Source organism: Hyperolius riggenbachi, chromosome 10 (assembly GCF_040937935.1).
Source record: "Hyperolius riggenbachi isolate aHypRig1 chromosome 10, aHypRig1.pri, whole genome shotgun sequence".
Lineage (NCBI taxonomy): Eukaryota > Metazoa > Chordata > Amphibia > Anura > Hyperoliidae > Hyperolius > Hyperolius riggenbachi.
Window position 1 is genome coordinate 237395288 of NC_090655.1, and position 20700 is coordinate 237415987.

The 20700-nt window shown below is 47.6% G+C and overlaps 1 protein-coding gene across 4 annotated transcripts; it reads right to left on the reverse strand.

Annotated features, from left to right (window-relative positions):
* Positions 1-152: 152 nt before the first annotated feature.
* Positions 153-18759, reverse strand: LOC137534944 (zinc finger and SCAN domain-containing protein 2-like). 4 transcript variants are annotated; one of them, XM_068256678.1, is made up of 7 exons: positions 18523-18759; positions 11636-11764; positions 9049-9234; positions 8778-8960; positions 7436-7624; positions 7224-7347; positions 153-5900 (listed from the first exon to the last, which is right to left on the reverse strand). In XM_068256678.1, exons 2-7 carry the CDS (start codon positions 11729-11731, stop codon positions 4519-4521), a joined length of 2160 nt encoding a protein of 719 aa, XP_068112779.1. In that variant the 5' UTR covers positions 11732-11764; positions 18523-18759; the 3' UTR covers positions 153-4518. The 4 variants fall into 4 exon arrangements, with proteins under 4 accessions (XP_068112779.1, XP_068112778.1, XP_068112777.1 ...); XM_068256677.1 differs by having other exon boundaries at positions 18550-18758; XM_068256676.1 differs by lacking the exon at positions 18523-18759 and adding an exon at positions 14202-14280 and having other exon boundaries at positions 153-5897.
* Between the last annotated feature and the right edge of the window lie 1941 nt (positions 18760-20700).

Sequence of the window (20700 nt, forward strand, 5' to 3'; positions counted from 1 at the left end):
TTAACTAAAATATCAGTTTGTGACCAAAACATTACCCACATTCTGATCTCCATGATACCTCTAGTGTGTAAGAAGGAGAACATCAGAAGGTAACAAGACAGTAAGTTCCTCTGACAGGTTGGTTGTACAGCAAACAGGAGATGGCACAAATCTTTATTGTAGAAATAATGCAACTTCATTATCACAAAATAACCCTAAAACATGAAATTTTTATGAATCTCCCACACACAATGTATCCCATATTTCTAGTACGCTACCCAAGCAGAGAGAGTTGTGTAAATTTTCTTTCTGGGAGATTTCCTGCTGAAATATATTGAAAATCAGTGTGTGGTAGGAATCAGTCTCTGGTGAGATTCTGATCATAGAGAGATCAGTGTGGTGCTAGCTTTAGTGATTGGACAGCAGTTTAGGGAGGTGGAAATGCGAAGGCCACATTCTCAGGAATTGCATCTTAGAGAGGAAGCCAGGCAGGAGGGATTGCCAGGTGAGTGACAGTGCAGCCTTGTAGTTCTTATCAGAGACCTTCAATCTTAAAGCCCTCACTGGATTCCCAAGTGACCTCTCAGTCTTTGTTAGCAGTCATAGATTACCTCCCCCAATATCAGCCAGCAGTCATAGATAACCTCCCCTAATATCAGCCAGTAGTCATAGGTGACCTCCCCCAATATCAGCCAGCAGTCATAGGTAACCTCCCCCAATATCAGCCAGCAATCATAGGTAACCTCCCCCAATATCAGTCAGCAGTCATAGGTAACCTCCCCCAATATCAGCCAGCAGTCATAGGTAACCTCCCCTAATATCAGCCAGCAGTCCTAGGTAACCTCCCCCATTATCAGCCAGCAGTCCTAGGTAACCTCCCCCAATATCAGCCAGCAGTCCTAGGTAACCTCCCCCAATATCAGCCAGCAATCATAGGTAACCTCCCCCAATATCAGCCAGCAGTCATAGGTAACCTCCCCCAATATCAGCCAGCAGTCATAGGTAACCTCCCCCAATATCAGCCAGCAGTCATAGGTAACCTCCCCTAATATCAGCCAGTATAAACATATCAAATATAAACCAGCAGTCATAGGTGTCCCCCCAATATCAGCCGGCAGTCATAGGTGTCCCCCAATATCAACCAGCAATCATAGGTGTCCCCCAATATCAGCAAGCAGTCATAGGTAACCTCCCCTAATATCAGCCAGTAGTCATAGGTGTCCTCCAGTATCAGCCAGCAGTGATAGGTGTCCCCCAATATTAACCAGCAGTCATAGGTGTCCCCCCAATATCAGCAAGCAGTCATAGGTGTCCCCCAATATCAGCAAGCAGTCATAGGTAACCTCCCCCAATATCAGCCAGCAGTCATAGGTAACCTCCCCTAATATCAGCCAGTAGTCATAGGTGTCCTCCAGTATCAGCCAGCAGTGATAGGTGTCCCCCAATATCAACCAGCAGTCATAGGTGTCCCCCCAATATCAGCAAGCAGTCATAGGTAACCTCCCCCAATATCAGCCAGCAATCATAGGTAACCTCCCCCAATATCAGGCAGCAGTCATAGGTGTCCCCCAATATCAACCATCAGTCATAGGTGTCCCCCAATATCAGCCAGCAGTCATAGGTAACCTCCCCCAATATCAGCCAGTAGTCATAGGTGTCCCCCAATATCAGGCAACAGTCATAGGTGGCCTCAATATCAGCCAGTAGTCATAGGTGTCCCCTGATATCAGCAAGCAGGCATAGATGACCTCCCAATATCAGCCAGCAGTCATAGGTGTCCTCCAGTATCAGCCAGCAGTGATAGGTGTCCCCCAATATCAACCAGCAGTCATAGGTGTCCCCCCAATATCAACCATCAGTCATAGGTGTCCCCCAATATCAGCAAGCAGTCATAGGTAACCTCCCCCAATATCAGCCAACAGTCATAGGTAACCTCCCCCAATATCAGCCAGCAGTCATAGATAACCTCCCCCAATATCAGCCAGCAGTCCTAGGTAACCTCCCCCATTATCAGCCAGCAGTCCTAGGTAACCTCCCCCAATATCAGCCAGCAGTCATAGGTAACCTCCCCCAATATCAGCCAGAAATCATAGGTAACCTCCCCCAATATCAGCCAGCAATCATAGGTAACCTCCCCCAATATCAGCCAGCAGTCATAGGTAACCTCCCCCAATATCAGCCAGCAGTCATAGGTAACCTCCCCCAATATCAGCCAGCAGTCATAGGTAACCTCCCCCAATATCAGCCAGCAGTCATAGGTAACCTCCCCTAATATCAGCCAGTATAAACATATCAAATATAAACCAGCAGTCATAGGTGTCCCCCCAATATCAGCCGGCAGTCATAGGTGTCCCCCAATATCAACCAGCAATCATAGGTGTCCCCCTATATCAGCAAGCAGTCATAGGTAACCTCCCCTAATATCAGCCAGTAGTCATAGGTGTCCTCCAGTATCAGCCAGCAGTGATAGGTGTCCCCCAATATTAACCAGCAGTCATAGGTGTCCCCCCAATATCAGCAAGCAGTCATAGGTGTCCCCCAATATCAGCAAGCAGTCATAGGTAACCTCCCCCAATATCAGCCAGCAGTCATAGGTAACCTCCCCTAATATCAGCCAGTAGTCATAGGTGTCCTCCAGTATCAGCCAGCAGTGATAGGTGTCCCCCAATATCAACCAGCAGTCATAGGTGTCCCCCCAATATCAGCAAGCAGTCATAGGTAACCTCCCCCAATATCAGCCAGCAATCATAGGTAACCTCCCCCAATATCAGGCAGCAGTCATAGGTGTCCCCCAATATCAACCATCAGTCATAGGTGTCCCCCAATATCAGCCAGCAGTCATAGGTAACCTCCCCCAATATCAGCCAGTAGTCATAGGTGTCCCCCAATATCAGGCAACAGTCATAGGTGGCCTCAATATCAGCCAGTAGTCATAGGTGTCCCCTGATATCAGCAAGCAGGCATAGATGACCTCCCAATATCAGCCAGCAGTCATAGGTGTCCTCCAGTATCAGCCAGCAGTGATAGGTGTCCCCCAATATCAACCAGCAGTCATAGGTGTCCCCCCAATATCAACCATCAGTCATAGGTGTCCCCCAATATCAGCAAGCAGTCATAGGTAACCTCCCCCAATATCAGCCAGCAGTCATAGGTAACCTCCCCAATATCAGCCAGCAGTCATAGGTAACCTCCCCTAATATCAGCCAGTATAAACATATCAAATATAAACCAGCAGTCATAGGTGTCCCCCCAATATCAGCCGGCAGTCATAGGTGTCCCCCAATATCAACCAGCAATCATAGGTGTCCCCCAATATCAGCAAGCAGTCATAGGTAACCTCCCCTAATATCAGCCAGTAGTCATAGGTGTCCTCCAGTATCAGCCAGCAGTGATAGGTGTCCCCCAATATCAACCAGCAGTCATAGGTGTCCCCCCAATATCAGCAAGCAGTCATAGGTGTCCCCCAATATCAGCAAGCAGTCATAGGTAACCTCCCCCAATATCAGCCAGTAGTCATAGGTGTCCCCCAATATCAGGCAGCAGTCATAGGTGGCCTCAATATCAGCCAGTAGTCATAGGTGTCCCCTAATATCAGCAAGCAGGCATAGATGACCTCCCAATATCAGCCAGCAGTCATAGGGGGCCTCAATATCAGCCAGTAGTCATAGGTGTCCCCTAATATCAGCAAGCAGGCATAGATGACCCCCCAATATCAGCCAGCAGTCATAGGTGGCCCCCAATATTAGCCAGCAGACATAGGTGTCCCCAATATCTGTCTGCAGTCACAGGTGTCCCCCAATATCTGCCAGCGGTCATAGGTGGCCCCTATTATCTGTCACAGGTGACCTCTACCTCTGCAAGTGGTGCGGAAATACTGCAAAGCTGATAACATACTGTGGGGTAAACTAAAAAGCAGTAACACATTTTTAAAGGGAAATTAAGACACAACAGAGTGAAAGTAGGAAATGCACCGTTTTATGTTTCCTTTTTAAACCCTACCAGTTGCTTATCAGTCTTGCTGATCTCTTTGGCTTCAGTAGTGGCTGAATCACACACCTGACACAAGCATGCAGCTAATCCAGTCTGACTTGAGTTAGAGCACCTGATCTGCATGCTTGTTCAGGGCTGTGGCTAAAGGTGTTAGAGACACAGGATCAGCAAGAGAGTCAGCCAACTGGTATTATTTTAAAAGGAAAAATCCATATCCTTCTAAGTTGAGGTTCCCTTTAACTAAAATATCAGTTTGTGACCAAAACATTACCCACATTCTGACCTCCATGATACCTCTAGTGTGTAAGAAGGTGTTTGTTAAATTTCCATCACTTTTATATAAGAAAAAGAAAGAAGGATCCCATGTGTGACACCCTTTATATTTACTCAACACTTTATTCAATTTCCCCCAAATTTCCCACACTCTGAACATAAAAAAAGGCTGTACTGAAGGGACGAACTCTGTTGTTTAATATTTTTTCTCAATGAAACATTATCTGCACATAGAACAGCAAAAGGAAGTTTCCTAGTATGGAGCAGAGTGTCTTTTCAGAGTGAATCATTTCCTTGACTTTGAATAGGAAGCAGATGCTCAAGTTCATGATTTTTCTTGTGTTTAACAAGGTTTTTTTTAGAACTGAAACTTTTTCCACACTTTGAGCAGGTAAAAAGATCAATACCTGTGTGAATTTTCTGGTGTAAAACAAGGCTTGATTTTAAACTGAAACATTTCCCACACTCAGAGCAAGAGAAAGGACGCTCGCCGGTATGACTTCTCTGGTGTATATCAAGGTGAGTTTTCTGACTGAAACACTTTCCACACTCAGAACAAGAATGAGGACGTTCGCCTGTATGAATTTTCTGGTGTGAAACAAGGCTTGATTTCACACTAAAACCTTTCCCACACTCTGAACAGAAAAAGGGTTGCTTACTGATGTGATTTTTCTGCTGTTCAAGAAGCTCTACTTTATTACTGGAACTTTCACCGTGCTCTAAACACTGACTTCTCTGGTGTATAAGAAGACTGTCTTTCCGACTGAAAGATTCCCCACACTCTAAACAGGTAAAAGGACGCTCACCTGTGTGAATTTTCTGGTGCCTATCTAAGCTTTTATTTCGACTGAAACATTTTCCGCACTCTGAGCAGGTAAAAGGCTGTTCACCTGTGTGTCTTCTCTGGTGACTGATAAGTTCTTTTTTATCAATGAAAGATTGCCCACACTCTGAGCAGGAAAAAGGGCGTTCACCCGTGTGAATTCTTTCATGTGCAAGAAGGTGTCCTCTCTGTTTGAAACTCTTCCCACACTCTGAACAGGAAAAAGGACGCACACCTGTGTGACTTCTCTGGTGTGTAAGAAGTTCTCCTTCCTGACAAAAACGTTTCCCACACTCTGAACAGGAAAAAGGACGAACACCTGTGTGACGAGTTTGGTGTCTATCAAGGTGTGATTTTCGATAAAACCTTTTCCCACACTCTGAACAGGGAAAAGGACGCTCGCCTGTGTGACTTCTCTGGTGTTTAACAAGGCTTCCTTTATCAGAGTAATCTTTCCCACAGTCTGGACAGGAAAATGGCTTTTCACCATCATGAAGCTTAATATGTCTTTGTAGACTGTTATAATTTATAAAACATTTGCTGCACTTGGAACAGGCGAAGGGTTTTTCCCCAGTGTGAGTTCTCTGATGTTTAACAAGCAGGGCCTTTATTTTAAACACTTTATCACACTCAGAACAGGAATAAGGCTTCTCCGTGGTGTGATCCCTCTTGTGTCTGTCACGTTTTGGAGCCATTTCACCATCTGCATTCCGACTCCTCTGATGTTTGTCTACAGAAATGGGAGAACATTGTGTGAAGCCATTATCTTCTGCTGCATCAGCTGGTTGTGACACAAGATGTCCCTCTGACCTGTTCCCGATATTGTGTCCCCCTGCTGGAGGGAAAATGTTACTGTTACACTCATGTTACTGTTTAATATTCTGCAGTCAGTGTAGTACCTAGTGATCACCAGTGCCACTCAGTTCTATCACAGAAATGACACAACCAAACCAAAATGTGTTAGATTGGGGAATGGTGAACTTTGAAGACTTGGATGTCATAGAATGGAGAAGGACCTACCCTCGCCCCAGTATCCATAACCATGACGTTATACTGAGGAATGGAGATGGGCTTTTCATATGGTGTACAGTATTCTCCTCCTCATTTGTTGGTATTATGATTTTATACTGAGAAATGGAGATGGGCCTTTCATATGGTGTACAGTATTCTCCTCCTCATTTGTTGGTATTATGATTTTATACTGAGAAATGGAGATGGGCCTTTCATATGGTGTACAGTATCTCCTCCTCATTTGTTGGTGCTATATTATACTGAGGAATGGAGATAGGCCTTTCATATGGCGTACAGTATCTCCTTATTTGTTGGTACTATGTTATACTGAGGAATGGAGATGGGCCTTTCATATGGTGTACAGTATCTCCTCCTCATTTGTTGGTACTATGATGTTATACTGAGGAATGGAGATGGGCCTTTCATATGGTGTACAGTATCTCCTCCTCATTTGTTGGTACTATGATGTTATACTGAGGAATGGAGGTGGGCCTTTTATATGGTGTACAGTATCGCCTCCTCATTTGTTGGTGCTATGATATTATACTGAGGAATGGAGATGGGCCTTTCATATGGTGTACATTATCTCCTCCCCATTTGTCGGCAGTATGATGTTATACTGAGGAATGGAGATGGGCCTTTCATATGGTGTACATTATCTCCTCCCCATTTGTTGGTACTATGATATATTGAGTAATGGAGATGGGCCTTTCATATGGCGAACACAGTATCTCCCCCTCATTTGTTGGTACTATGATGTTATACTGAGGAATGGAGATGGACCTTTCATATGGTGTGCAGTGTATCCTCCTCAATTGTTGGAACTATGTTATATTGAACAATATGTTATACTGAGCAATGAAGATGGACATCTTCCTCATTTTTGGGCACATTTGGTGGTGGAGTTGGTATACTGATGACCCAAGATTGGTGACTTAAAGTTTCAATCTTTTTTAAGAGAACAGTGATCAATATTTTTTTGTCACAGGGCAGAGATCTGAAAATCAGTTTGTATTTGAAATTAGAAGCCAGTATCATGTCAAACAATCATATGCGCAATCACTTAGTTAGAAGTTGTTACTGTAATTAATGTAACATGCAGCTATTTGCATGGAGATTTTGCTGTGAAAATTCATTCTTTTCTCACCTGACAATGTAAGGATTTGCTGAGTCTCCATCATGACATCCTTGTAGAGGTCCTTGTGTCCTTCTATACACTGCCACTCCTCCATGGAGAAATAAACGGCAATATCCTGACACCTTAGAGGAACCTGAAACACACAATATAGATACCAACACCATCCAGACATGCCCCGTACTGTTACTGGATAATGTCCCATAATTCCCAGCACTGCTCACCTCTCCTGTCAGTAGCTCAGTGATTTGGTTGGTGACCTCTAGAATCTTCTGCTGTTGTGTCTCAGGTATGAGGGAGAGGGGACAGGAAGCAGTGATTGGACTCTGGCTTTTTCTCAGTCTAGCAGAGTGTGGATGACTTCTTCTCATAGTGTTATGTTCAGCTGAGGTCTTCCTTATCACCGCATAATGCTGTGTGGTGCAAGAACACATTTAGTCACCATTCCTCTCACCCCTATACAGTTCCCTGTTATCTAGTGGTGCCCCCCTTCTTTTCACCAATAGATCCCCAGGTGTCCAGTGATTTCCCCTCCCCCACATGAATTCCTTGGTGGTCTTGTGGTTCCCCCCCCTCTCTGACCCATATAACTGGTTTCTATTGGTCCCCCCCCCCCCCCCAGCTTCCCTGGTGTTTTCCTCTGGGGGCTCCAACAATCCACTAACCACTCACCTCTCATCCTACTGCCCGGCATCTCTGTCTCCTGTATGTAACCACTCAACACGGGAGGAGAATCAGGCAATATAGCGAGAGGTGAGTGGCGAGTAGAGGACGCACATCATTGGAGCCTGGAGGAGGTGAAAAAAGCACCAGTGCACATATACTCAGCTGCATATACTGGTTTGGGGCGAGCACAGGCTAAGGCTAGCACAAGACAGGGAGGTTCCTAAGACAGTATGGAGTTGGGGGCCAGGGGTTAGAGGGAGCACCATTACTTACCTACAGGGGGCTGCATGTGTAGCCCCTGTCCCTATGAAGGATTGCCATTATCAGCCGCAGTCAGCCGTACCTGCATGCCGGAGGACGCAAGCCGTGAGCTATAGTATCTTGTTGTCAAGTACATAAGCTCCCGGCATGCAATGCATCTGGAAGTGCACTCACAGGCGGATTCTTTTAAGTGTGGCCAGCTACAGCCGGTGGTGGCGGCCTTCACAGAGACAGGAGGATACAGGAGACGGAGAAATGGCGCACCCCCCAGTGGTCACATGCGTTACAAACCTCCCTTATTGGGAGGTCATTGTAAAAAACAAAATGGGGCAATTGCCCATTTTTTCCTATGGTAGCTCCGGCCCTGCTTATAGCTTATCTTGTCAGATTTTTTGTCAGGAACATCTGATCTGCATATGCTTGTTCAGCGCCATGGCTCAAAGTATTAGAGGCAAAGGATCAACAGGACAAAAAGGCAACTGGCATTGTTTAAAAGTAAATAAATATGGCAGCCTCCATATCCCTCTCACTTCAGATTCCCTTTAGTTTTAATGCCACTGAAAGTAGCTTTCAGGTGGCCTCTAGTGGCAGATCCAGGGATTTCAGGGGAACACATGCCCAGTGTGTGACATTTCTCACCTCTCCAGTCAACAGGGTGATGATCTCCAGGGTTAGGTCCAGTAATGTCTCTTCTTCCTTGTTATGTCTAAAGGTCTCCACATTCTCCATCATGGCGTCCTTGTAGAGGTCCTTGTGTGCTTCTATATACTGCCACTCCTCCATGGAGAAATAGACGGTGACATCCTGACATCTTATAGGAACCTGAGACACACACTATAGTTACAGTCACCATCCAGACACGCCCCTTATTGTTACTGGATATTTTCCCATAATTCTCAGCAATGCTTACCTCTCCCGTCAGTAGCTGAGTGACCATCTTGATGGCTTCCAGGATCTTCTCCATCTTGTTCCTCTCTGTTGTCAAGGAGTATGGAGTCAGGGCAAAATGTGGAGACACTATGATGGGGGATGGCACATGCCGAGGGCTGCTGGATGTTAATTGGTTAATGGGTGCATTTTTCACCACTTCATATTTCTGTTAAATAGAGACAATAAGAGTTGTCACTACATAACTTCCCTCAAATCTCCCCCCCCCCCCCCCCCCACCTGGTCAGGTGTCTGCAGGACCAGATTTGTACTTTTAACCCATTGTCATCAGCCACCCTCTGACTGAAAGCTTCCACATCAACTAAACCGCCTCTCCTTAACTTACACATATTTTTTTCCACCAGCACACATATAGTCAATAAAAAATAATTCACTTAGTAGATCTTCCTGATGTCCACTGCTCCAGCACTGGGACCCTCTGCACATATTCAGACCCCACCATGGCTGCCTGGGATCATCTTCTTCCAGCAGTGGTCTGAATAGGTTCATAACCCAGAGTATGGGTAGCCAGATGCCCTCTTCAGTATAGGTAGCCTGATGACCCCCATTTAGCATAAGCAGCCATATGCACCCCCCACGACACACAGAGCAGAGCAACAGCCAGTCAGTCACCTGTCTAGGCTCTGCTCCAACACCAAATCTTCATTCTCTCCTCTGCTGTACGCCTCACATTCTCCAGCCGCCTCACATGTGACATGCCGGCACATTACCCGCGAGTCACATGATAAGGGACACCGGCTTGAGCGTGAAAGGCGCACAGCAGAGGACAGGGGGGGAAGACAGGAGATTTGGTGCTGGAAAGGTGAGTGACTGACTGCTTTGCACCTCCACTCGCAACCCGCCTAGTCTCCAGCTGCCCACAGTGAGAACAGAAAGCAGGGCTGCTGCGGACCGGCCAGGTCTCTAAGTGCTGGCGTCCAGCATATCGGGTGGTTAACTGCCTAAATGTGCCCCAGGCCCAGACTTTGTGACATTGCCACAAATCCGGGCCTGGGTGTCAGCTTTATTAAACGGGCACTATAGCGAAAATTAGGCTACTAGGATAACCCTGGTAGCATGCACCTAATATTAGGAGCATTAGATACTAAGCAGTTTTCTTTTTTATTTCTGCTTGAAAGTTTATACAGAGCACATGCAGAGATCCTGGCTTCACTTCTTCAAGCTATGCGACATGTACTCCCCCTCTGCTGACTCAGGCTGTGTTATAACAGTTGCCTTCTCCTATCCTCTCTCCCTGCTCAAGCTGTACGGGACATGCAGGCTGCGTACCAGGGAAGATCATTGCACTGGGAGCAGAAGGAGCTGAGCCAGGGTAAAACAGATAGCAAAGTCATTTATCTTGCTTATTGGTTTTTCTAAGATCTTCAACCTACCAATGTCCGCTTCAGCAGGGAGAGAGCTGTTACGCTACATACTCCCCTCGCAACGCAGGAAGGTGAGTCCAGTGATATCTCCCTGACGTCGAGCGCTTCCTGATCCATTTTCTGGATGGTGTATATCAGGGGCGTAACTAGGAATCGCCGGCCCCCTGCAGAAATTCTGAGCAGGCCCCCCTCCCCCTTGGGGCCCGCTCAGGATTGTTTTGGGGGGGCTGGAGGGGTCGCAGCATGAAGAGAGAGCGCTTGGTAGCACCTCGGTGGGGAGGGGGGACGGTCCCCCCCTCTCTCACCTCGGGCTCTCCCCTCTGCGCTCCCCTCCAGCATTGAATAAAGTGTATGCAGGCGGCGGGGCAGCGGCAGATACATACCCTTCCGTGCGTTTCACGGATGTTTCTCTCTCTAGCTTCTGACGCGACTTCCTGTATAAACAGGAAGTCGCGTCAGGCACAAGAGGGAGAAACAGCCGTGCTGGAACGCACGGAAAGGTATGTATCTGCCACTGCCCGCCGCCTGCATACACTTTATTCAATGCTGGAGGGGAGCGCAGAGGGGAGAGCCCGAGGTGAGAGAGGGGGGGGGACCGTCCCCCCTCCCCACCGAGGTGCTACCAAGCTCTCTCCTTATGCTGCGACCCCTCCAGCCCCCCCAAAACGGTCCTGAGCGGGCCCCAAGGGGGGCCCAGGCCCCCCCCCTCCCCACGAGAGCATGGGCTGCATCCCCTATTGTTATGCCCATGGCGGATATGCAAGATGTCACGCAATGTTACATGACGGGTTCGAACGAGACTTCCATCTAGCGCGGTACATTCAGGGATTCTAAAAATCTGATCCGCTGTGATGGTCGTTTTTGCCGCACAGCGGTAATTTGACATTTGCGTGATTGTGCGCCTGTACCCACATCGCGAGGTGGGTACAGGTCTTTACAGGGCAGCCAGTCAGCAAAGGAAGGGGGGGGGGGAGGGGATGGACAGGATCTCTGCATGTGTTCTGCATAACAATTCAAGAAGCCATTTAAAAAAAAAAAAAAAAATTGAGAAAACCTGCTTAGTATCTGATGTTTCTAATATTAGGTACATGCTACCAGGGTTGTCCTAGTAGCCTCATTTTCGCCACAGTGCCCCTTTAACAGAAATAACAGTGATGTCATGTGACCTCCCAGAGTTATCCTCACCTCTCCAATCAGCATGTAGATGATTTCCAGGGTGAGGTTGAATATCCGCTCAGTCATGTGACGCCGGTCCTCATCCATTCCGGTTGGCATGGTCATGTGATGATCTCTGCAAGATGATCCTCCCTGTAGCTGAATGACAAGATAATAATCATCAAGGTTGAAGTATCTTGTTATTTATGTTAGTTACAGTATGCAGTATTTCCATATTACTGAATGCTGGACGGGGCAGGTAGGATGCTTAGTGCTGATCTATAAAGCTCTGATGCTTGCTGTTCTAGTACCGCTGAAAGCTGGGGAGTGTCTGCAGCCCCACCTAGCTGTGGCTGGACACATTACACACACGGAAGGATTCTGCAGGTGCAGAAAATTGAATATTTGTGATAATTTGCATTGTTATTTTTTGTTATTTATATAGGCCCAACATCTTCCGTAACAGTGCTGGGTGCTGTGTGGGTGCCGGTTATGGGGAGGGGGGGTACTGGGTGCCGTGTGGGTGCTAGGTATGTAGGAGCAGTTTTTGGTGGGTACTCGGTGGCAAGTGGGTGCTGGGGTGGGGTCTATGGGGCTTCTGGGTGTAGTGGTGGGTGAAGGTTAAGGATCATACTGGGTATTACATGGGTACTGGGTGTAGGCTATGTGGTGTGCTGGGTACCACGAGGGTGCTGGGTGTGGGCTACGTGAGTGCTGGGTGCAAGCTGTAGGGGCTACTCTTTGTCATGTGGGAGCTGGGTGTGGTCTACGTGGGTGCAGGGTATAGGGGGTACTGAATGCCATGTGAGAGCTGGGTATGGGCTATATGGGTGCTTGGTGCAGGCTATAGGGGGTGCTAGGTGACATTTGAGAGCTGGGTATGGACTATATGAGTGCTGGGTGCAACTTATAGGGGGTACTGGGTGCCATGTGGAAGCCGAGTATGGGCTATATGGGTGCTGGGTGCAGACTATGGGGCAGTGATGGCTAACCTTGGCAATCCAGCTGTGGTGGAACTACAAGTCCCATGAGGCATTGCAATACTCTGACAGACCTAAGCACAACTCGGGGAGTCAGAGGCATGATGGGATTTGTAGTTTTGTCACAGCTGGAGTGCCAAGGTTAGCCATCACTGCTATAGGGGTACTGGGTCCCATGTGGGAGCTGGGTATGGGCTATGTGATTGCTGGCTGCAGGCTATGGGAGTACTGGGTGCCATGTAGGAGATGAGTATGGGCTACCGTATATGGGTGCAGGCTATAGGGGGAACTAGGTGCCAGGTGGGAGCTGGGGATGGGCTATGTGATTGCTGGATACATGCTATGGGAGTATTGGGTGCCATGGAGGAGCTGGGTATGGGCTACTGTATATGGGTGCAGGCTATAGGGGGAACTGGGTGCCATGTGGGAGCTGGGGATGGGCTATGTGATTGCTGGGTGCAGTCTATAGGGTGTACTGGGTCCCATGTGGAAGCTGGGTATGGGCTATGTGGGTGCAGGATATAGGGTGTACTGGGTCCCATGTGGAAGCTGGGTATGGGCTATGTGGGTGCAGGCTATAGGGTGTACTGGGTCCCATGTGGAAGCTGGGTATGGGCTATGTGGGTGCAGGATATAGGGTGTACTGGGTCCCATGTGGAAGCTGGGTATGGGCTATGTGGGTGCAGGATATAGGGTGTACTGGGTCCCATGTGGAAGCTGGGTATGGGCTATGTGGGTGCAGGCTATAGGGTGTACTGGGTCCCATGTGGAAGCTGGGTATGGGCTATGTGGGTGCAGGCTATAAGGTGTACTGGGTCCCATGTGGAAGCTGGGTATGGGCTATGTGGGTGCAGGCTATAGGGTGTACTGGATCCCATGTGGAAGCTGGGGATGGGCTATGGGGACGTAGGGGATTGCAGGGAGCCATCAGCAATACTGGTGCATGTTCATTTAATAAGGTACAGCAGAAATGGGGGATCAAATCCAGCCAGGCTTTAGCTGTCTTACAGATGGCCTCCCTGCATTCATACAAACTCGGCTGAGGAAGTCAATAACAACCACTTCTGCCGAGAATCTAGCGTTTGTACAGCGCCCCCGACAGCCAGCGATCAGCCTAGTGCATCGCTTTGGCCAAACGCCGGCAGAGACCATTGTGGCCCTGTAATGTCACACAAAGGGATGGTTCCCCCCTCCCCCGCACTGGTGACATGCCTCGAACGTGTGTCCGCAAACTTAGGCCTTACTAAGGTATTACTAAGCCACAAGTAAACAGCTTCTGGTGTACAAGCAATGCAAACACATGCTGATATGCAGTTACACAAGCATAGTGAGCTTGCAGTGGGTATATACAGATGCAATGTAGCAAGAATTGCACTAGATCAGTGATCTGCCAACGTCGCTCTTAAACTGTTAAGGAACAGTGCATTGCGGGAGTCTGACAGCCACAGTCATGATTCATAAAGGCAAATGCATTGTGGGACTTGTAGTTCCTTAACAGCTGGAGAGCCAAGTTTGCAGATCACTTATTGCTCAAGGCTCCTTCAACTTATTGCCAGTAAATACTGCAATTCATAGACATACATAGAGCCAATGCAGATGCAATTCGTATATCTCACCAGTGCAGCAGCTGTACGTATCCTCCTGACCTCCTCCACCATATTTTTCCTACTACAGCAGGAACAGCTATTACATGGCGCAGGTCTGTACCTGTCACAATGTAGCTCATTTTGGACTTTGTCACTAGGCTGGGTGAGGGAGGAGCCTATCAGGGCTGAGGAAGGAACCTATCCTGGTTAACCCATGTATTTCCAGATATCTTTTATTAAAGGAAACTGGTACTAAAAGTATACTGATAAGACAATAGTATGTATAGTTCTACTCCTACAGAGGACTTTCCTCTAATACCAGAGAATTAAAGCAGCAATACACTTACTGCTTTTTATGTTCTATTGACCTTCAGATTTCACTATTAAAGTACATGTTAAAGAGAACCTAAACTGAGAGGGATATGGATTTTTCCTTTTAAACAATACCAGTCGCTTGTCAGTCATGTTGATCTATTTGGCTGCAGTAGTGGCTGAATCACACACCTGACAAAAGCATGAAGCTAATAAAGTCTGACTTCAGTCAGAGCACCTGATCTGCATGCTTGTTGAGGGGCTGTGGCTAAAAGTATTAGAGACACAGGATCAACAGGAAAGTCAGGCAACTGGTATTATTTTAAAAGGAAAAATTCATATCCTCAGTTTAATGTGATTTGCCTTCTTAAAACAGAAGGAAATTTGCAATAATTCAGCTATAAGTGAACCTTTATGGTGACCCACAATGCACCACTACTGAATATGCTAATTATCTCTTTTCGCCCCTGTAAGCAAAGCTCGCATCCAGAACCGCTGGTGTATAGCAAGCTTATAGCTTTAGCCACATCAAACCCACATGTAGACAGCCTGTTTCGGACCGTTGGTCCTCATCAGTACATGGCAGGCTGTATGGGATAGGGCTTAGACCAGTACAACACAGTAACCAAGCAGCTCAGGGTGACTCAAACCACCAGGAGTGTGAGAACTTCTCAGTTTAGGTCCTCTTTAAGTGAGGTAAAACCGGGCTGGTTCAAGTAACAATTGGGCCCTCGGGCAAAATTAGCCTGGTGCCTCCCCAACAGACAACCCCCCTGACCAAAAAGCGTCATTAGGGGCCCTTTGTTGCAGCCAAATTTCCCTCCTGGGCCCCTGAACTGGCTGCTGACCCTCCCCCAATCACCTTCCAACTTAACGGTGCTCCCTAGGACCTCTGCAGTGTCTATATGTCAGTGTAGTGTCTCACCTGCCCGCCAGCACAGATGAGACGCTATCCCTCCAAATACTCTTAGGAGCAACAGTTAAGATGGGGGAGGGACACCTTGGGGGCCCCTACAGGTTCTGGGGCCCTGGGGCAATTGCCCATATTTTCCTATTGTAGCTCCGGCCGAGGTAAAGAAAAGTCTGAAACTAACCTATGGACAGGGAAGGCTCTGGATCCTATAGAACTTTCCTTGTCCCCACTTGTTCCAGTACCGTCACCCCCATTTAAAATTTGCCTGACGGCATGTCACATGACACGTGCCACCTGACACCCTGTGGCCATGCAGCCCGACGCAGCGAATAGGTGAATGTTAACCCTCGATTTCCTTCCACTCGCAGGGAGGGAGGGAGCAGGTCTGCAGCATGCGGCGTGGGCCGTGCACAGTGTGCCTAGCCCTGATCTATGCCTCGGGCCACTGATGGGGGCCCTCAGGGTGTCCTCCCTGCAGAGTATTAGCACAGTGGGGTGCGCTCTCACTCACCTGTTCCATCTTCTGCCAGTGGCCATACTCTGTGACCCGGCAGTAAGTGCGTACTCATATAACACCGCCGGGTCACAGAGTAACAGCATCGGGAGAGGACAGAAGCACACAGGAGGGGGCGCACCCAGTGTTGGGCTGATAGGTGGAAAACCACTTGCTGGCCAAGCAACAGTAATCAGGTGTTGCTGCTCACAGTGAAGACTTGCTGCATGTTTCTATTGGAAGCAAAAACACAGGGTTACTGCTGCTTGGCCAGCAGGTGGATTCCCTCAGCTTTTCCACCTCTCAGTCCGACATTGAGCGGGCCAGTCGGACAGGTAAGTGAGAGCAGGGAGGGAGCATGAGGAAGCATTAAGGTGGCCACACACGATACAATAAAATGATTCAGTTTATGGCAATTTGATAAATATGATCCGATCTCCCGAAAAAAATTGAAAGCTCTTTTTAAAAAATTTTCATTTCAACTGAAAATTCAGATTCGGATCCAGATTTCCCATTTTTTATCGATCCGGAAAGCTGGAACCGCTGTTAACAGATTAAGAGTATTTTGGGGAACCACTGCCAGATTATGTATGTTAGGGGCACGGCTGCTGCCAGGATTCGCGTATTTTGGGGAACTGCTTCCAGATTATGTGTATGTTGGGGGAACTGCTGCTGCCACATTGGGCTCTATTCTCAACCGCAAGAGTTAAATTAGGTAGTGATAAACACCAAAATATCTCCATTTTCAAATTCACAATTTTTTTTCTCCCTAAATTACCTCATGCGGTAAAAGTGAGGTAAAAGGGTGGTAATTACCTCAAAATGTATCTCCAATTTGAGATTCTCAATTGAAAAGTTGGTGTTAATTAAGGATTTTTTATCACCTACAATTGGTAGATGATAATTTCCACTTCTCTGCTTTTAGCCTTCAGGATGGAGCCTTTTGCGCTTTCTTTGCTCGAGTTTATGTCAACTTTACATAGAAGGCAGAAAAGACGAGTGTGTCTAATCTCAAGGCGCACTTTCACACCTCGTACAGTCTTTTAGATGATTTTATAGATGCTGAGGAGGAAATTCCTCTCTGCTCTAAAAGATAAGCAACATCGTAATTACCTTTAAAGAAAAACATTTATTTGTTACAGCTGATACAAATCCAGCAAAAAATCTCCAGTGTATGTACTTCCTGCTTTCATGGAAGCAGACACAGGGTTAACATCCTGTGTTTACACATTAGCTGCTCTGCTGAGGCAGCCAGCTGTCACAGCTGAGAGCTCAAATTACAGTTGTGATTATTCACAGATGAGGGGGAATTAGACAGGCTAAATTAAATACATACGGGTGCATTTCTATGTTTTCATTCTGTCCTGCACAAGTTTTCATTCTGTCCTGCACAAGAGTTGAGGTCCCACTTTAAATGTGACAGGCTTTCCTGGGTCGTCTCTGTGTAATGGGTGGCAAGTATATGGGCTGCCCTACAGTGGTCAAAAAAGCTTTATTTCTGTACATATTACTGACAGTTTTATCACCTGTTTTACCGCACTTTTATCAAACATTTATCACACTTGGTACATTTTTAGTGAATACTCACTATTTTAGTGAATTATCACTGGAGGTAATTTTTCACCCAAAAAAGAGAGTTACCGCACATGGTTTTGTGAATAGAGCCCATTGTCTATTTTGGGGGAACCACTGCCATATTATCTATATTTTGGAGGAACTTCTACCAGATTATGTGTCTTTTTGGAGACTGGATACTGTCAGATTACATCTATTTTTGGGGGCTACACTACGGCAGAGCTCAATCTTCCCCAGCAGACCATTTACACCACTGCTAAGGTCATGTATATTTGGCCCCACCCATGATCACACCTACTTTATGCTAGACCACGTCCACTTTGGCATGCTCGGTACGGTGTCCTCCTTTTCAGGGTGTGATGTCCTCCTTTTTGGGGTTCTGCAAGTGGCCACCCTAGGCTCAGGGCAGGACGAGTGGAGCTCTCCTCATTGCCAATTAGCAGGCATAAATTCGTAACGCTCGCAATGCTACTCTAATAAAGTGTGTTAACTCTGATAAGGCATGCTATTTGTTTCCATGCAGCCAAAGCGGTACTAGTCTACTTTAGGGGACCCAGCAGGGATTCCCATAGACAAGGGCCAGTGTGATGTCTGAAAAAAGACATCACACAACAATATATTGGCTAATCTACGACATATACACAAGATTTGGGGTTTTGTTTTCCCATGGTATTTTATTCTGACAGGGTAGCTTTTCCTGACTCACTGTCAGATTTAGCTACTGGTGCACAAGGTAGCTATTTCGGACGGGTAGTCTGAAGCGACAGAATACCGGAACAGTGTTCCAACATTTTAGCATACCCGACAGAATAGCATACAAATGCTACTGAGCATGTGCAAAGTCATGCAGGGCATACATTAACCCCATAATACCCATCAGCAGCATTAACCTTTTCAACCACAGTTAGCTGCCTGTGTGCTGATGTGCAATCTCCACTATCCAAGTGGACATAAACTGTGAAAAGTAAACATATTCCGCTCTGTACTGTACACATATAGAAACCCGACAAGTCATATAGCAAATTAAAACTCTTAAAATTCTCTAACGAAATACATACAAATGACTTTGAAGAAGGTGTTGTTACCGAATAAAAGCTTCCGAACTGCGGCACTCCACTCTCCGTTGGCCATTTTCCTGTTGGCGTCTCTTTCCTCCTGATTGGAGGAATGCTCTGCTGGGGGCGTGATAGGTTTTCTGCAGAGGAAAAAAAATAGCTTTTCTACTGACGCCACCTAGTGGAAGTAGAAGGGAAAAAAACTAAATAAAGTGGTAAAGTAGAAATAAAATAATAAATGACAAAATATATACATTTATCTAAGTAATAATATAGTTAAAAAATAAATTTATAAAAAAAAATAAATAAAATGTATTTGCTGGCTTGCTTGCTTCGCTTGTTGGGTTGCTGGCTCGGTCCTTGCTTTGTTTGGACAGCTATTATTCTGACTTGGATAGTAGTGATTGCAAACCAGGACAATCACTCGCTCGCTACACTCAAGCATAGCGAGCAAGCGAGGGTCCAGGTGTGCAGTCTCTATCATCCAAGTGGACACAGAGTTGGAATAAAAAGTTGTCTGAGTAAAGTGAGGACTGAGCCCGCAGCCCAGCGAGCGAAGCGAGGACCGAGCACACAGCCCAGTGAGAGAAGCAAGGACCGAGCCCGCAGCCAAGCGAGCGAAGTCAGGACTGAGCCCACAGCCCAGCCAGCGAAGCGAAGACCGATACCGCAGCCCTGCGAGTGAAGCGAGGACTGAGTCCGCAGCCCAGCGAGCAAAGCGAGGACCAAGACTGCAGCCCAGTGAGCGTAGAGAGGACAGAGCCCACAGCCCAGCAAATGAAGCGAGGACTGGGCCCAAAGCCCAGACAACAAAGCAAGGACCGAGCTTGCAGCCAAGTGAGCAAAGTGAGGACCGAGCCCACAGCCCAGTTAACGAAGCAAGAACCAAGTTCACAGCTGAGCGAGCAAGGTGAGGACTGAGCCCGCAGCTCAGCGAGTGAAACGAGGACTGAGCCCTCAGCCCAGCGAACAAAGCGAGGACCAAGTACCCAGCCCAGCCAGCGAAGCGAGGACTGAGTCTACAGCTCATAGAGCAAAGCAAGGACCGAACCCTGTAGCCCTGAGAGCGAAGTGAGGACCGAACCCACAGCCCTGCAAGCAAAGCACGGACTGAGCCCGCAGCCCAGCAAGCGAAGCAAGGACTGAGCCCACAGCCCAGTGGTCGAAGCAGAGACGGAGCTTGCAGCCGAGAGACGGCGAGCAAAGTGAGGACCAAGCCCGAAGCCCAGCGAGTGAAGCGAGGACCGAGCCCACAGCCCAGCAAGCGAAGCGAAGACCGAGCTTGCAGCTCAGTGATCAAAGCAAGGACCGAGCTCGAACCCATGGAGCGAAGCAAGGACCAAGCTCACAGCACAGTGAGCGAAGCCAGGTTCGAGCCCGCAGCCCAGTGAGCGAAGTGAAGACTGAACTGGCAGCCCAGCAAGCAAAGTGAGGACCGAGCCTGCAGCCCGACATGCGAAGTGAGGACTGAGCCTGCCGCCAGGCGAGCAATGCGAGGACTTAGCCTGCAGTCCAGCGAGCGAAGCAAGCGGTCAAGGGGGCAGTGATTTCACTAAAGCAGGTAGTAGTGAATTTTTATTACCATATTTTGTACTCTTCTTAAAGGGATACTTAAGCCTGGAAAAAACAAATCAGTTTTACTCACCTGGGGCTTCTACACATCCACGCACGCTGCCCACCGCCACTTTTCCCACCAGAGCACTCCCTCAGGGAGTGGAGCCCTGGACAAGCCGCACACACCACCGCTGGAGCTGGAGGGAGGTACGTGAACTCAAGGACAATGCAGTAGTACGAGGCGCCAGAAGAGTAAAAACAGTTGATTAAAAAGGCTAAAATGAAGTGGGCAGTGGTGGACTTACCCCTTCAATGCAAAAAACAAGCTTATTTACATACTCCAGAAGGGTGCAACGTGTTTTGCGGGTATATCCCACTTCCTCAGGCAATACAAGGGAGCATATAACTCATAAAGTCTATTCCAAAGCTTAGCGCCTCTGTGGACAGCCTCTGCCATTGGAGTATGTAACACGGCTGTCCCCTCCAGGGGATCAGAGGTGATTGGCTGTCATAGGCTGAAGCCTATACAATAATACAATAACAGTTGTAAAGCGCTTTTTTCCCATAGGACTCAAAGCGCATATATGACAGCCGATAACAATGTTTGGCTGGCGGGGGGAGGGAGGG

What these genes read in the sequence shown, in the direction of transcription:
- LOC137534944 (XM_068256675.1), bottom strand. Translation starts at nt 14,243, where the DNA reads ATGGTGGAGGAGGTCAGGAGGATACGTACAGCTGCTGCACTG. An exon ending in CTCAGCTACTGACGGGAGAG is followed by an intron (nt 8,961 to 9,048) that starts GTAAGCATTGCT and finishes TGTGTGTCTCAG; the next exon opens with GTTCCTATAAGATGTCAGGA. An exon ending in TCACCCTGTTGACTGGAGAG is followed by an intron (nt 7,625 to 8,777) that starts GTGAGAAATGTC and finishes TGCACCACACAG; the next exon opens with CATTATGCGGTGATAAGGAA.